The sequence below is a fragment of the Neophocaena asiaeorientalis genome, unplaced genomic scaffold, assembly GCF_003031525.2.
Source record: "Neophocaena asiaeorientalis asiaeorientalis breed wild unplaced genomic scaffold, Neophocaena_asiaeorientalis_V1.1 scaffold681, whole genome shotgun sequence".
NCBI classification, from domain to species: domain Eukaryota; kingdom Metazoa; phylum Chordata; class Mammalia; order Artiodactyla; family Phocoenidae; genus Neophocaena; species Neophocaena asiaeorientalis.
In genome coordinates this window covers 1,377,095-1,392,523 of record NW_020172271.1, presented here as the reverse complement: position 1 = coordinate 1,392,523, position 15,429 = coordinate 1,377,095, and the positions used below count along the sequence as shown (strand labels likewise).

General features: G+C 45.7%; 2 protein-coding genes across 3 annotated transcripts in view; one reads left to right on the top strand and one right to left on the bottom strand.

The window, feature by feature from the left end:
* The window catches only part of CALU (calumenin), a 28,274-nt gene extending 23,236 nt beyond the window's left edge, over positions 1-5,038 (top strand). For both annotated transcript variants that reach the window (XM_024762943.1, XM_024762945.1), the window contains exons 6-7: positions 805-1,004; positions 2,656-5,038. In XM_024762943.1, coding sequence (XP_024618711.1) covers positions 805-1,004; positions 2,656-2,760 — 305 coding nt within the window. In that variant the 3' untranslated portion in view covers positions 2,761-5,038. The remainder of the gene's footprint in view (positions 1-804; positions 1,005-2,655) is intronic.
* Positions 5,039-6,745: 1,707 nt separating this feature from the next.
* On the bottom strand, positions 6,746-9,739 carry OPN1SW (opsin 1, short wave sensitive). Its single transcript, XM_024763239.1, has 5 exons — positions 9,388-9,739; positions 8,919-9,087; positions 8,461-8,611; positions 7,855-8,094; positions 6,746-6,865 (listed from the first exon to the last, which is right to left on the bottom strand). The coding sequence occupies exons 1-5, from the start codon at positions 9,737-9,739 to the stop codon at positions 6,746-6,748; spliced, it is 1,032 nt and encodes a 343-aa protein (XP_024619007.1).
* Positions 9,740-15,429: the final 5,690 nt, after the last annotated feature.

Genomic DNA, 15,429 nt, shown 5'->3' with positions numbered 1-15,429 from the left:
GTCAAAACAATGAGAGGCCCGCAAAAAGCAAAAAAAAAAAAAAAAGTATACTCTGTAATTGGTTGGTGGACAGTTTGACTTATAGACCTCTCAAGTTTTCTTTAGGATTTAAAACCACATCTTTCTAAAACTAGTGGTCGGGTTAATTAGTAGTGAAATGGAATGTAGGGAACAACTATCTTATGAAAGTTGGTCTTTACCTTTACTTTTATTTATTTTTTTAAAAAGAAATTTATTTATTCTTGGCTGTGTTTGGTCTTCATTGCTGCGCCAGCTTTCTCTGGTTGCAACGAGCGGGGGCTACTCTTCGTTGTGGTGCACAGGCTTCTCCTTGTGGTGGCTTCTCTCACTGTGGAGCACGGGCTCTAGGCACGTGGGCTTCAGTAGTTGTGGCACATATGGGCTTAGTTGCTCTGCAGCATGTGGGATCTTCCTGGACCAGGGATTGAACCCATGTCCCCTGCATTGGCAGGCAGATTCTTAAGTACTGCTCCACCGGGGAAGTCCTGGTCTTCACCTTTCTTGACACTAGTCATCTCCCTTTGTTTCTGCATTTTTTTTAAAGGATTCTCTTTGCTCTCATATCATTCAAGACCAACAGCTGGAAATATTCTTGTTGCAAGATCAATAATCACACATCAGGAAAACTCCTTGCTTCTTAAGGTCTCTCTGACCTAAAATACCCTTATAACTGCTATTAGGTTCCAAACTGATGAATGAGGAAAAAGGGTCAGGTCAGATTTGCATGGGGCAGTCTTTGAGAAAAGACAAACTCGTCTTCTGTGTGGATGTGTATTCACACAGGTGACATGTACAGCCATGATGGAAATGCTGATGAGCCAGAATGGGTAAAGACTGAGAGAGAACAGTTTGTTGAGTTTCGAGATAAGAACCGAGATGGGAAGATGGATAAGGAAGAGACCAAAGACTGGATCCTTCCCTCAGACTATGATCATGCAGAGGCAGAAGCCAGGCACCTAGTCTACGAATCCGACCAGAACAAGGTAAGTGTCCAGGCCCAAACAATCTATCAGTGATCGAAGTCTGTTTCTAGGGGATTGCCTAAAAAATTCCTGTTGAGGCACATAGAGCATTTAAGGTCTTAATTAGTTTGAGTCTGCTATGGATCTAAAGTTGGCGATTGAAAACTTACAGGGCAGCGCTAGCTCTCTGATCTCATTTTAGAAATCCCTTTGCCCAATGTTCCCAGCATTGGAGAAATTTAGGCCTCAGAAAGAGCCTCTGGATATAGCCTGTGCCCAGCATGCATCATCTGCTATCTTTGGAACCCCAAGAAATCTTCTTTGCTTTTTTGTTGTTATTTCCTTTGTTCTTTTATCTTTTACAGGCTCATTTTGCCTACTCAAAGCTGGTTGTTTCCTTCTTAAATCAAATATGCTTTTTAAAATTAAATCATTTGTAGGAGCTTATAAATCAGCTTTTCTCTGAAACCTGTTAAAATTACCCTTGATCAATTATCTGAGAAGGCATTCAGTTCATTAAAAGAGTGGTGTTACTATTGAGCCCTGTCACCTTTTTCAGAGATTTGAATGCTCTCCTTAGAGCAAACTGAAAATCAGTCTAAAGTTGGGGATTCTAGAATTCTAAATGTTCTTTTATTTAGACTGATCTTCGGTTTTAATGCAGTTTCTTTTTTTCTTTTTTTAAATTATTTATTTTTGGCTGCGTTGAGTCTTTGTTGCTGCACGCGGGCTTTCTCTAGTTGTGGTGAGCGGGGGCTACTCTTCGTTGTGGTGTGCAGGCTTCTCATTGCGGTGGCTTCTCTCGTTGCGGAGCACGGGCTCTAGGCACACGGGCTTCAGTAGTTGTGGCTCACACAGGCTCTAGAGTAAAGGCTCAGTAGTTGTGGCTCATGGGCTTAGTTGCTCCGCAGCATGTGGGATCTTCCCGGACCAGGGCTCAAACCCGTGTCCCCTGCATTGGCAGGCGGATTCTTAACCACTGCGCCACCAGGGAGGCTCCTAATGCAGTTTCTGATTGAGCCTTTTTGAGGGTCAGTCTGTTTTGAGTTCTTGCTCAGTCACTTCAGTAGCCAGGTGCTGTGTCCTGAGACATGTGAGAAAAGGAAACTGATGTAGTCATTCCTTGGGAATCTAGCCTAGATAATTCTTGAGATGAGTATCTGAGCCTTCATTTGGGGTTCTGTCTGGAATCTGATTGGTGACTAGGTCATTTTGGAGTTGAAGACTGTGCTTGATATTAGCATATTTCGTTGTTCCTGTTAGACAAAGACTTGATTCACTTTGAAGTATTTTTCCTGGCTATTCTTGACTATCTCTTACCCATATCTAGGAGATGTCCCACATTTTGCTCGAAAGGGAGCGTTTTCTTCTCAAAAAACAAACCCATATCCCTAGCATGGAGCTATTGAGCTATATTATTTCCATCCTTCCACTTTTAACTTCCTTGATAAGAAAAATGTATCAACTGCTGTTTACTTCCCTCTTTGCGTGTGTGTGTGTGTGTGTGTGTGTGTGTGTGTGTTGGGGATGGGCAGTGAGGATTGAGTTCACATTTGATTTAGTGGGAATTAGAATCGTAAATCTTGACTAACCCCTGTTGTATGTTAACAGTGTTCTAAATTTGAAATAAGAAATATATTTTGCATCAATTCACTGTTCTCTCTACTTTCAGGATGGCAAGCTTACCAAGGAGGAGATTGTTGACAAGTATGATTTATTTGTGGGTAGCCAGGCCACAGATTTTGGTGAGGCCTTAGTACGACATGACGAGTTCTGAGCTGCAGACAGAGGAACCTACATTTCTTCAAAAGTAATTTATTTTTACAGCTTCTGGTTTCACATGAAATTGTTTGCGCTACTGAGACTGTTATTACAAACTTTTTAAGACATGAAAAGCTGTCTTAAAAATCCCGTCCCCATTCCTCCTCCTCTCTGAGGGACTGGAGGGAAACTGTGCTTCTGAGGAAAAACTCTAATTAGTACACTAGTGTTTGTAGATTTACACTTTGTATTACGTATAACATGTGTGTTTATTTTTGTATTTGTTCTCTGGTTGGGAGTATGATATGAAGGATCAAGATCCTCAGCTCACACTTTGTAGGCAAACGTTAGCCCTTCACTCTGTCTCAACCCTTATCATATAATTTTTATAATTCTGAGTTAATAAATTTTAAGCCTGAGATCAATAAGAAATGTTCAAGAGAGAGAAGAGGGAAGAAATAGTCCCCACAATTTATATTTAGAGAGATAACACTTAAACTTGCCTATTGAAAAGTATCCTGCATAAGTAGGAGGGGCCGAATATTTCATTCAGCTGCTCCAGGTCCAGGTCCTGGCATTGTCTGGGCAAGGACCGATCCCTGTGCTGTAAGAAAGCTTGGCTCAACTTGATTTCATTCATTCTTTTTTTTTCCTTCCCTGTAAGACTAGCTGTTTGCTAATTTTGTCAAGCACAGCTGTGGTGGGAAGAGTTGGGGCCACTGTCTTGAAAATCAGTCAAGTACTGAGTGTGATCTCTTTACAGAGCTATACATAGAAACAGCTGGAAAACTAAAGGAAAAATACAAGTGTTTTTAGGGCACATGCTTTTTTCTGGGTATGCATCTATTGAAGTGCTCAAGACTGTCTTGCCTATTGAATCACTGTAAGTGCCCCCATTCAGCGCCTATTTCCCCAGGTGTTCCAAGGAATTAATCTGCGCTGCAGTTAAAATGTCCTCCTTTCCAATCGTCATTGAAAGTGCCTTTAATGAGAGAAATGATCACTGAATGAGGATTCTCTTAAGAAACTCGAAGATAAAATAAAGAGAAGATTTTTTGGACCACCTTAAATGAAAGCTTAGAACCTCCTAGTGTGGTGGGATTTTTTTCTTTCCTTTCTCCTTTGGACGGTGGTTAAATAGCAGTATTAGTTAGGGGCTTGGTTGCAGTGTTCTTATCTTGTGGGCTGGTTTCCAAAATCCACATGCTGCTGAATTTACCAGGGATCCTCGTACCTCAGAATGCTAACCACTTACTACCAGGCCTGTTTCTGTGTCAGCTGGAGAGCTTGAGCTAAGACTCAAAGATGAGAGGGCTCTTTTGTTTGAGGACCATCGCTCACCCTTCCTGCCTTCGACCCATCACTCCCTATGTTCCCATCTCCCCACTGCCAAAAAAAAGTTTATCGTGAATCAACATGGCCAACCCTGATCAAAGAGAGGGACATTGTAGAAGGAGCTGAAGAAACCACCTCTGTTCCCAACTCAATTTACCTATATTTTACCTAACAGGAAACTGTCCTTTTTGGTCCCTTTCATACAGATGGACCTCTTTTGAGAAGAATTATTATATTCCAAGTTTTTAGCCCTCAGGATACTAAGACAAATATATATATATATATATATATCCGTTATTATTTCATATATCTTTCTGGATAATACATTCAGGTGGTGCTGGGTGATTATTATAATCTGAACCTAGGTGTATCCTTTGGTCTTCCACAATCACGTTGAGGTGGGCTACTTGGTAAAAAGCCGGATATCGTGTAACTCCACCCCAGCCTTTGCATTGAGCTCTTGAGAGTGGATACATTCTTTTAACCCCAGTATAAGGGAGTGGAAATTCTCTGCCTTCCAGATTCCCCATTTTTATTGTTAAGAAGATCAGGGATAATTAATAATGCCCACCAACCCTGGCTTGGAGAGGGCACATCATGAATTGTGTGGCAGGAGATCCTCATAGGTCACTAGGTACAGAGAACCCAGGCCTTATGTTAAAGTCACGCACCTAGAAAGCAAACCTCCATCTGCTAAGACAGCAGCTTCTGGATGCTGGGTGCTCATCAGTAAGCATTGTACTCTAATCTCTAATGAACCCCCTGGATTTTTTTTTCTTTTGGTTTAAATCAAGCCTGAGGCTGGTGAACAGTAGCTGCACACCCACATTGTGTGTTCTGTGAATGCTAGCTCTCTTGAATTTGGATATTGGTTATTTTTTATAGAGTGTAAACCCAGTTTTATATTCTATAATGCAAACAGGTACCTATCTGTTTCTAAATAAAACTGTTTACATTCACTGTGGCTTATGAATGTCCTTTATTTTCTTAAGAAATGGAACTCTTGCTTAGAATTATGGGTGTTATAAAATGGCACAGAAAAAGAGCTCTCCTAGAAGGTTTAACATACCCCCCACCCCAACCCAGAGAAGTTACTGCCTTCTCCCAAATTGGTTACTCTTTTCTTCCTATTCCTGAAATCTTCTAGCATCCTTCTACAGCTGTAACCCTTCTCTGCTTCCCTTAGTCCATATAACTGGAGAGGAGCCCAGCTGCTCATTACATAATTGCCTGATACCAAACACAAGCCATTTCTGAATGTACACACATTTATCTTGATTTTTATTTCAAAAAGTGTCTTCTTCAGGGGGTGGGGAGAGGGAGTATAAGGTAAAACAGTTTTTTGAACATTTTGTATAGTTTATAAATGGTATTAGATGTGCAAATTCATTTTGAGAACACGAAGGGAATTAAACCATTAACTTTAGTAAATACACAGCTTAAGACAGATATATAGGTTTAGCCAGATAGGAGGTGTGGGGGGAAAGGAAGCACCTGGAATATTCATGCTGGTACAGGGGTTTGTGGGCATGGCTGTCCCAGCCAAAGCGATAGCAATTACTGGCAGTGACAGCATAAGAAAGTTCTTTGAAACTCATTTGGGACCTACTAAAGGGTTTTTTTTAAGGTTTTTGTTTTGTTTTGTTTTATTTTATTTTATTTTATTTATTTTTGGCTGCATCAGGTCTTCGTTGCTCTGCTTGGGCTTTCTCTAGTTGCGGTGAGCGGGGGCTACTCTTTGTTGTGGTGCGTGGGCTTCTCACTGCGGTGGCTTCTCTTGTTGTGGAGCACGGGCTCTAGGCTCGCGGGCTCTAGGCTCGCGGGCTCTAGGCTCGCGGGCTCTAGAGCGCAGGCTCAGTAGTTGTGGCGCACGAACTTAGTTGCCCTGCGGCATGTGGGATCTTCCCGGACCAGAACTCGAACCCGTGTCCCCTGCATTGGCAGGTGGATTCTTAAACCACTGTGCCACCAGGGAAACTCTAAAGGTTCCTTTTTAAATGTCTCTCCCATTTCTAAAGTGTTGCCATAAGTTTGTTTTAATTCAAAATGTATCATCTTTGAACAGATCCCCAGTAAGGAAAAAATGTTACTAGAAAGGAAAATAATTGTTGTGTACACACTGAAAAATCATCAGCCAGACTGCTTTACAGTTGCCGTGTATGTAGAAATCTGTTCTCCAAGTGCTGTAAATTCTGCCACTTAGGAGTAGAAACTGGGCTTCCCTGGTGGCGCAGTGGTTGAGAGTCCGCCTTCCGATGCAGGGGACACGGGTTCGTGCCCCGGTCTGGGAAGATCCCACATGCCGTGGAGCGGCTAGGCCCGTGAGCCGTGGCCGCTGAGCCTGCACGTCTGTAGCCTGTGCTCTGCAACGGGAGAGGCCACAACAGTGAGAGGCCCGTGTACCACAAAAAATTTAAAAAAATTTAAAAAAGAGTAGAAACTGATGATTGTTGAAATGGCCTTTGGGGTGGTCTGAAGTAGACCCAGCTGGAACAGTAGCTTTATGTAGGTAGGAAGGAAATAGTAGGAAAATGGAAAATTGACCTCAAATTGCTATCACTCCCCTTCCCGTTTTCTGTGTTGTAGTCGTTTGGTTTTTGACAGGCAAGGTAGAAATTTCCTTAAATGTAAAATCCTTGTTGCTGCAAACAGGCCAGTATGGCTTCTTAGTTGGGGCCAACTTGGCTAGAAGAGACGGTAGAAACTTCCATTTTCTGGGAGCTAGACATGTCAGACTCATCTGTCATGGGCCTTCCACACACCATCTCCATGATGCAAGCTCGGAACTGGAGGAAAGAGAATTGGAGATAGTCCCCTTGGTAGACCAGTACAGAGGAGATAACATCAGGAAGCATAGGGGAAAAAAGATCTCATTCTTTGTATCCTCAAAGCCTTGCACAATGCCTTAGACACAGGATCTCCTCAGGTGGTTTTGATTATATCTTCCCAATACTGAGAGCTAGCTATGTTCCAGGCTAAGACTACGCACTACTCCTGGGTCTACAGTGATAATCCCTACACATTCTGGCTAACTCTGAGAATGTGCAGAATTTCACTGTTGGGAAACCTCACAAACCACCCTGCCCCATAAGAGCACTGTCAAAAGTGACCCCAGAATAGCCCCGCCCACCCACTCCACCATTACTTGAACGCGCTCCCAACTGGGGAAGGACTGCCAATTCTGTTTCTGTCCAGGAGGTTTCGCATTCTTTTCGAATCCATCTCTGGAAGTGAGGAAACAAAATAACAATTCTCAAAGCAGAGTGTTAGCTCTACAAGACAGGAACCCTCCTTGATTTGTCTGAGTTTGGGTTATTAGCTTAGATTCAGGATTTGGGATAGGAAGCCACCTGGTACCTTCAGATGATAAGCTGTTTTAGAAACTTACGCATGTGTTGTGATTTCTGTGTTTCACATAAATGGTCGTGCAGACTAGAAGTTGGAAAGGATTAAGAACTCGTGAAATGGAAATTTAGGGGCACTGCTGATCTATCGGTTTTTCAGTGAAACGGAAAGCCTTTTCACTTCTCATCCTGCCCTTTGGAGCAACTCGAATTTTATGGCTCAAGTTGTCTTCCCTGGGTCCTGTGATCTTGTCTGGATGACCACACCTTCATCCCTGGGCTTACTTACCAAGTGCTTTCTAGCCTGCTAAGGGTTTCCATGCCTTCCCTGTTGACTCCTAGAAACCCTTTGAGTGGAGTCCCAGGTGCTTGGAGTTAAAAGTCATTGTTGAGAAGAACCAGGTCTTAGGAATATAAATAGAGAGCTTTACCTGCTTATTCATGAAGCAGTAGATGATGGGATTGTAGATGCAAGCACTCTTGGGGAAGAAGGCAGGGATGGTGACAAACCGTAAGTCCACCCCGTGGTTACGGTTGTTGACTATATACGTGGCCAGGGCAGCATAGGGCGCGTAACAGAGACAGAAGGATCCCACCATCATCACCACCTTGTGGCTCACCTCCCGCCCAGCCTTCTGGGTTGTAGCTGACTCCTGCTGCTGAGCTGCAACCTGGAAAGAGCACAGAAGACATCACACCCTCTTATCCCTGGCCCTGAACTCCCAGATCTCTGGACTCTTCAACTAGGGGGCCATCTACTCTAATTGTCTCTCTGCTGTCCCAGCTTTTGGCCTAGTCCCTCTGTTTCCCCCTCCTTGAGGAAGGCAAGATGGAGGCAGCTCTCTGGTCTGTGACAATGGAAAAGATCATACGCGTCTCTTGATATACCTGAGCAGGAATGACTCCGCCTTACTCTTCATTTCATCATCTCCCTGTCCCCACTTCCTTCACTGCTTTTTGATACCCCTCTACCTGACTGGACGTTTCCAAATTGCCTTGTGATCCCTTCCTCCCTGACCCTCACGAAAGGCACTCACAGCTCTGAAGACCCCCGGCAGCTGAGAGTAGGAGAAGCAGATGAGGGAGAGAGGCACAATGTAGCAGAAAATGAAGAGAAACCAGGTATAGTACTCGCTGTAATATTTGGTGCCCACGGTGCAGGAACACTGAAGACCCTTGGGGGCAAACCTGCAAGGGACCAAGCACTTACTCACCATGAGGCTCAATTAGTAGAGAGGGAGATGAGATTCTTGGGTTGTGTTCTCCACTTAGAACCCAGAATGACTTCATGCAGCGGGTATTTTCTGTCCTCACCAGCGAGCCTTTAGCAATTGCAACTGCGGGGTAAACTTTAGCACTTGTCTCCCACAGCCCTTTCCCTTATTTATTCCACCAGCTCTTTAAAAATTAGAGGTCAAAGACCATACCCAACTCTCTTCCCGCCCTCGCAACCTGAGCTTCTAGCTACGTCAGCACAGCGGCCCCGCACTCTCACCGGCTCCAGCCAAAGAAGGGTGGGATGGAGACACCAATACCAATGGTCCAGGTGACCAGGTCCACCATCAGCGCGTGCTTGGAGCTGAAGCAGAAGTTGCCGAAGGGCTTACAGATGATGATGTAGCGCTCAAAGACCAAGAAGGCCAGTGACCAGCCTGTCACCAGACCTGTGATGAAATGTGAGGGTAAGAGGGTAAACAGCCCCACTCATCCTGGCAGGCAGAGTGGAATACAGATGGGGTGGAGAAAGCACAGGGAGGGAAGGTTGGAGTGGTTAGTGAAGTAGAGTTTGGGACTTGGTCAGACTTCTAGTCTGGGTGGCTTTATATCTCAGTATGCAAAAGAGCACCAAACTTCTATCCCCCAGACTCCTCTTTGGGGCCCACTCTCACCCAACAGCCTGGCCCCTGGTTCCAATCATGGAGCGGTGTCCTTTGCCTCCCCCCAGCCCCCTTGTCCTGCAATACCTGCTGTACAGCCCAGGAAGGCCCCCAGAGCACAAACATGGCGGCCGAAGACAAAGTATCCATGACAGCTGGTGATGAAGACGACAAAGACAGAGAAGATGCAGTAGATGAAGCCCCCCAGGGATACATTGACCAGAATGCAGTTGAGTGGCTGCCGCAACTTTCTGTAGCACAGTGTGGCCACCAGCACTGTGGCATTGAGTGGCGTCCCTACAATGAAGACAAAGCCCGTGAAGGCTGCCTGGAGGTGGAAGGCCCAGACAGGGGCGAGGCGGTACTGAGGCCCATCCCACGGCCCCACCAAGATGTTCTTGAACAGAAAAAACTCCTCCTCCTCTGACATCTTGCTCATGGGATGTCCGCCACCCCCTCTGATTCCTCTTATAGATCATCCTCCCACCACCACTTCTCCCTGACCCTGCCAAAGAACCTCTCCTCCAAAGCCACTTTGGAGCTCCCTGAAAGATCAGTACTGATCCTAAGCCTCCCAAGGACAAAGTTTGGGATAAAAGACCCTAAGCCCCCACCTAAACCTTTTGTGACCCCAAAGCCGATTGTATGTTCTTCAGAGGATAAGAGTGGGCTCAAAGAATCCGGACATGCAATGGTCAGGTGCTGGAATGAATAAGAGTGGGCTCATTAGGGCCTGGGAGATGCTGACCCATATTTAATGAAGACCCTCCATCACTTTTTTTTCCCTTTGAGTGGACCTATGGAAGGCACCCTTCTTCTTTGACTTCAGGCACTACTATATCCCTGTAGGTGTTTACACCCCATCTGCCCCTTTGTGGAAGGTGCCCCCTAAGTGTCCCTCTCCAGGGATCCTGGGCTCACAGCCAGCCTGGGAAGCAGCCTCAGGCTGCAGGAAGGGGCAGGGAATGGAGCGTTCCCTGGAGCCCCTTAGTAACAGCCTTCAGGGAACAGTTGAGGGGCAACTCGACAATGCCTAGAGGTCTAAGGCACCCCAGGCTGCCAGTTTCTTCATGGTGAGTCTACCCAGAGAGGGAACCTTTCCTACTCAGACCTCCCCCAGCCAGGTCGAGGTTAGTTTGCTCACTGTCCCTCTCATGCCATGTTCACACCTGCCCCTACCCTTAGCTCAGCAGTGCCCAAGCTGCCAGTCATCCTGTCTGCTCATCCAAGACCTGCCCAGTGAATTACGTAATTCACTGTCCAGAAAGTCAACACAAACCAACTGTTCTTCAGATTATGACAGGCAAGAATGGGGTTTCACAAAGGAGACCTCGGTGTGATATAATAATGTCCTCACAGCATTCCTGAGTAGCACAGCAACCAGTTTCACAGGATCGGGTCTCCTGCTGACTATTACCCTCAATATGGGCTCCACACAAAGCACGATTCAGAACTGGACATAAACCAGAACCATTTGGCTGGGGGCCAAATACCAGCTCTGCCAGGCTACTCTAATCCAGAGGACATTTCAACTCTCTAGAGGCTTGAAAGGCATTATTCCCTAACCTCTCTAATCATTGCTTCTCCCTGCTTAGTTTTTTATCAAGTGGATTTCTGTTTCAAGTGGATTGTATATGCCTGGGGCTCAAAATTCAAATAGTACAAAAGAATATACAGTGAAAAATACATCTCTTTCCCACCCAGGCTCCCAGTTCCCCTCTCCAGAAGCAACCAGTGTTCACTTTTCGCTGTGTTTTTGATGCGTAGGATGAAGTGATGTGTTGAGCTTGAAATGTGTTGTGACATTGTTGTCTGTTAAATACTGACCGGTCAGACTCTCCAGGCAAGTGGCGAGATAAGAGAAAGTTCTACATGCTCTTGTGAAAATGAGGAATCGTCCAAGGATTTGCCTGAATGAAAGCCATCCTCACGCCTGGGAGGAAAGAGCAGAAACCACTGAGCCATGACTCTTCCTAGAGAATTTCATCTGCTGGCTTTGAAATACAGAGACAAATGAACCACTGAGGGCCTGAACTCCTACAGCCTAGATCAAGGCCACGGTAATTTTAGCCTGGAAAACAATGCATGGTAGATGGCAATGGATTTCCACCAGGGTGGCACTCCTCTCCCCCACCCTGTTACCCTGGAGACATTTGGAGGTATGTGGGATGGGAGGGGGGTGTTTTATGGCTGTTGGCAAAGAAGGGGATTACTGGTATTGAGTGGGCAGGACACTGCTCTATACAGGCCACACTGAGAATGATCCTGCCTCAAATTCCAATAGTACCCCCAGAGAAAAGCACTGGCTGGGACCCAATCCCGGTCTCAGCCCTGAAACATTCTCAGCAAAGTCCCCCTGGCGCCCTTGCTTGGAGCCACCTCACTCCTTGGCACACCCAGCGAGAGAAACAATTAGGAAATGTGTACTGAGGTAATGGAATGACGCGTTGAGTGGCTTTTATTTATAAGCCAGTTTAAAGCTGGGGAACAGCTACCCAAAAAAGTCCCTTTGGTTTGAGAATAGATGAGCTGTTGCTTTTCTCTCTGGCCATGATTGGTTAGTGGAGCCAGTCATCTGGTCCAGACACTCTGGATGGGGATAATAAAACTTCATCCCCTGGGTACAAAGGAATGTTAGCCAATATGTTCTCTAAAGCGAGGGCCATTCTTCCCCATATCCAACAGACGCGTTGGTTTATCAGGAAGCCTGCTTTTACATGGATGGTGGGAGGGTTTCTTTAGGCTTATGGCTTTTACCTCGAGCCAAGTAATGAAGATCCACCTGAATATCTGTTGCCCCTGGTGGTTTTTTGGTGCACACTCCTGGCTTGCTTTCTTTCCCTCATTCACGCATTCATCTATTCCACAGACATTTGCTAAGAGATGCCTACAACAGCAGTTGTGCTGTGAGGATGAAATGAGATTAATCTGGTAGAGTGCTTACCTAAGGCCAGGTACACAGAAGTGCTTGGGAGTTGTTTGTTTCGTCAGCAGGATTGCCAAGTGCCAGACACGAGGCTGGATCCAAAGATCAATAAGACAGATCTCTGTCCCCCCAGAAGCTCCCAGCCTCCTAGAGGGGACCCCCCCTCTAGGGGGTCAAACAAGGGTCCTGGAGGTGTGATGGATGTGGTACAGTGGCAGCACAAAAGAGAGAGCCAGACAGAGCCTACTGGGTCTCCTACAAGGCCCCAGTTTCTGATGTGTGACCTCTCCCCTCACTCTCATTTGGGGAATCCCAGCCTGAAGAACCCCACCCAGGCCACCCTTAGCCGATCGGCAGGCTCTTCCCTGAAGCTTTCCTGGGGGGGATGAACAGGGCAGGCTGGGGTGAGGGAGGAAGTGTGGGTATTTACAGGATGTATTCCCATCTCTGGTTTTCTAGAAAGTCTGGATAGTGGTGTGTATCGCACTTAAAACACGCTTTGGATTCAGATAAATGTGCTTCGTATAAGTCGAATTTGGGCACGTTTCTGTTTCTTACAGTGGGGTGACAGCTATCTCGCAAGGCTGTTATGAGGTTAAGTAAGATCTGTAAAGCACAGATCACACTGCTCAGCCCACGGTAAGCATTAAGTGGCAGCTTTCCTCTCATGTATTTTCTCCTTGCCCTCATGTTGCCATCATAATAACCCCTTTCCTTTGTACAGCACTTTACAGTTTGCAGAGTGCTTTCACATACGTTTTCTCACCTGATCCTCAAATTACCCTGTAAGGCAGATGGGGCAGGTGTGACTTCTCCACCTGACAGATGAAGAAACTGAGTAATTTAGCAAATATCACCTAGTCAAGGGTGATCTGGGACAGACTTCTTAGTCCCCACCTAGGAGGCAGATGAGTTTGGAGGATTTTTTCTGGTGGTCTGATCATGAGGTAAGAAAGAAGTGCTTCTTCATGGGTGCAGGAGATGCCAGGCAGGCCCCCTCAGCCCTGGGGTTCCCGGAAGGGGAGCTGGCTGGAGACTGGCTGCCTCCCTGCCCTTCCCCAGCAGCACCCCACGAACTCCGCTTGGCAGCCCTGAGGGAGAACCGGATGGTCACGGGGAAGATGGGACCTTGCCTAATCGCTGTGTGGCTCTACAGTGGGCCAGGGAGCAGTGGAGAGAGCCGAGGGGCAAGGCCTGCTGGAGTGCAGCCGACCTGGGCTGGGAGCCAGCCTGGACGGAGAAGAGAGGCCCTTCTAGGAACCACAAACTGCGGCTACTGCTGATGTAGCAAAGAAGACACAGCTGGCAAAGAGTAACCCTCAGTGGCTCTTTGGTCTAGGGCTATGATTCTCACTTAGGGTGCACGAGGTCCTGCGTTCACATCCCAGACGGGTCCTACTTTTGCTGGGTTTTTCTTTTTTTCTGTTCCCCTTTCCTCACCACACAAGTATACGTTGACTGCCCTTTCTCAAGTTGAAGCAGAGATGACCCAGTGGTGAGTGAATAAAGGACCCTGAAGACAAGCTGCCAGTCAGTCTCCCCATTAGTCATGGCCTGTATATACCCCATTATTTCCGCTGAGGCCAAGCCGAGCAGAAGGGGATTGGCATAGCTCCAGGAGCTGAACCTGAGAAGGTAGAGCCAAAGGGTTGCCTCGTGTTAGGCAGAAAGCATCTCAGAGAGCCTCAGATAAAGAGCGGGTGGTCAGAACAATCAGGACCTGAGCTGGAGGTCAAGAAAAGGCAAACTCTCCATGTAAAACCCAAGCTATGAAATGCATTGGCTTCAAAGTCCAAAAGCTAGGAATAAAACTACAATTCTGAGTCTCACATTTCCTCTTGGTAAAATGGGAACAATATTCATTTCTTAAAGTTGAGAGGATTAAATCAGAAACTGTACGTGAAAACACTTTGCAAACTATAACACACCTTACAGACGTGGGGATTGTTAGGAATACTACTAAAGATAAAGAGAATCTGGAAAGGAAATTCTGACAACATGACAGACTGAACTAATGTAGTTTCTCTTCACCCAGTGTCCCGTAAAACACACACAGAAATACTACATAAAACAGAATTTAAAAACTAACATATGAACAATTGCAAAATTGGTTTAAAAAGCGAAATTCCCAGATAACAGAATTAAAGAAAGAATATAAAACTAAACAAAGAAGGAGGAGGAGGAGAAGGAGGAGGGACTATCACAGTAGCCCATGATTCATTTCAGACACAGATCACAGACATATACCAGGGACATGGAGATGTGTTCTAATGCTTTCAGTTATAGGCTATGTGCCCTCAGCCCACCAGAGACAAAGAGCTGGGACTGAACCCCCTGCATAAAGCTCAGAACATCAAAGATCTACCTTACCCATGGAGAGAAAACTAAAATGGCACACGCCAGTTCAACAAAGCAGAGAAAAGGGTTAGAAATCCAAGTCAACCCTGAGAAATTGAAGTCTGAGCCTGAGAAAATTCTTGTGTTGCATCTGGATTTATGTTATTTGCATGATGCTGAATCCTTAAGCAGAGAAATTAAATATAAACCTGGTTTAGGACAACTTGAAATCCCTAGGAATACCACACAGCCTCACAGAAGCAAGAAAGAGCTCGCCAAGACTGTTTTCATACCCCAAGGTATATGAGAGTCTCACTAAAAAGTGACAAATCAAAAACGCCTACTGGGGCTTCCCTGGTGATGCAGTGGTTGAGAATCTGCCTGCTAATGCAGGGGATATGGGTTTGAGCCCCGGTCTGGGAAGATCCCATATGCCGCAGAGCAACTAAGCCCGGGAGCCACAACTACTGAGCCTGTGTGTCTGGAGCCTGTGCTCTGCAACAAGAGAAGCCACGATAGTGAGAGGCCTGCGCACCGTGATGAAGAGTGGCCCCTGCTTGCCACAACTAGAGAAAGCCCTCGCACAGAAACGAAGACCCAACATAGCCAAAAATAAATAAATAAATTAATTAATTAAAAAAAAAACACCTACTGAAGAAGAACTCACAATAAAAATCTTATAAACTAGACAAGAAAGTAATCCACCCAAGGAAGACTCAGCAGACACAACAAACAGGACAATTAACACTCCAAGAACAGTGCATAATAGAACAACATGACAAGCACTGTGTAATAAGTATTCTTAAAAGTGTTAAAGATTAAAGACAAGAAAGTAAACCGTAATGAAAATATTGCACTATGAAAAA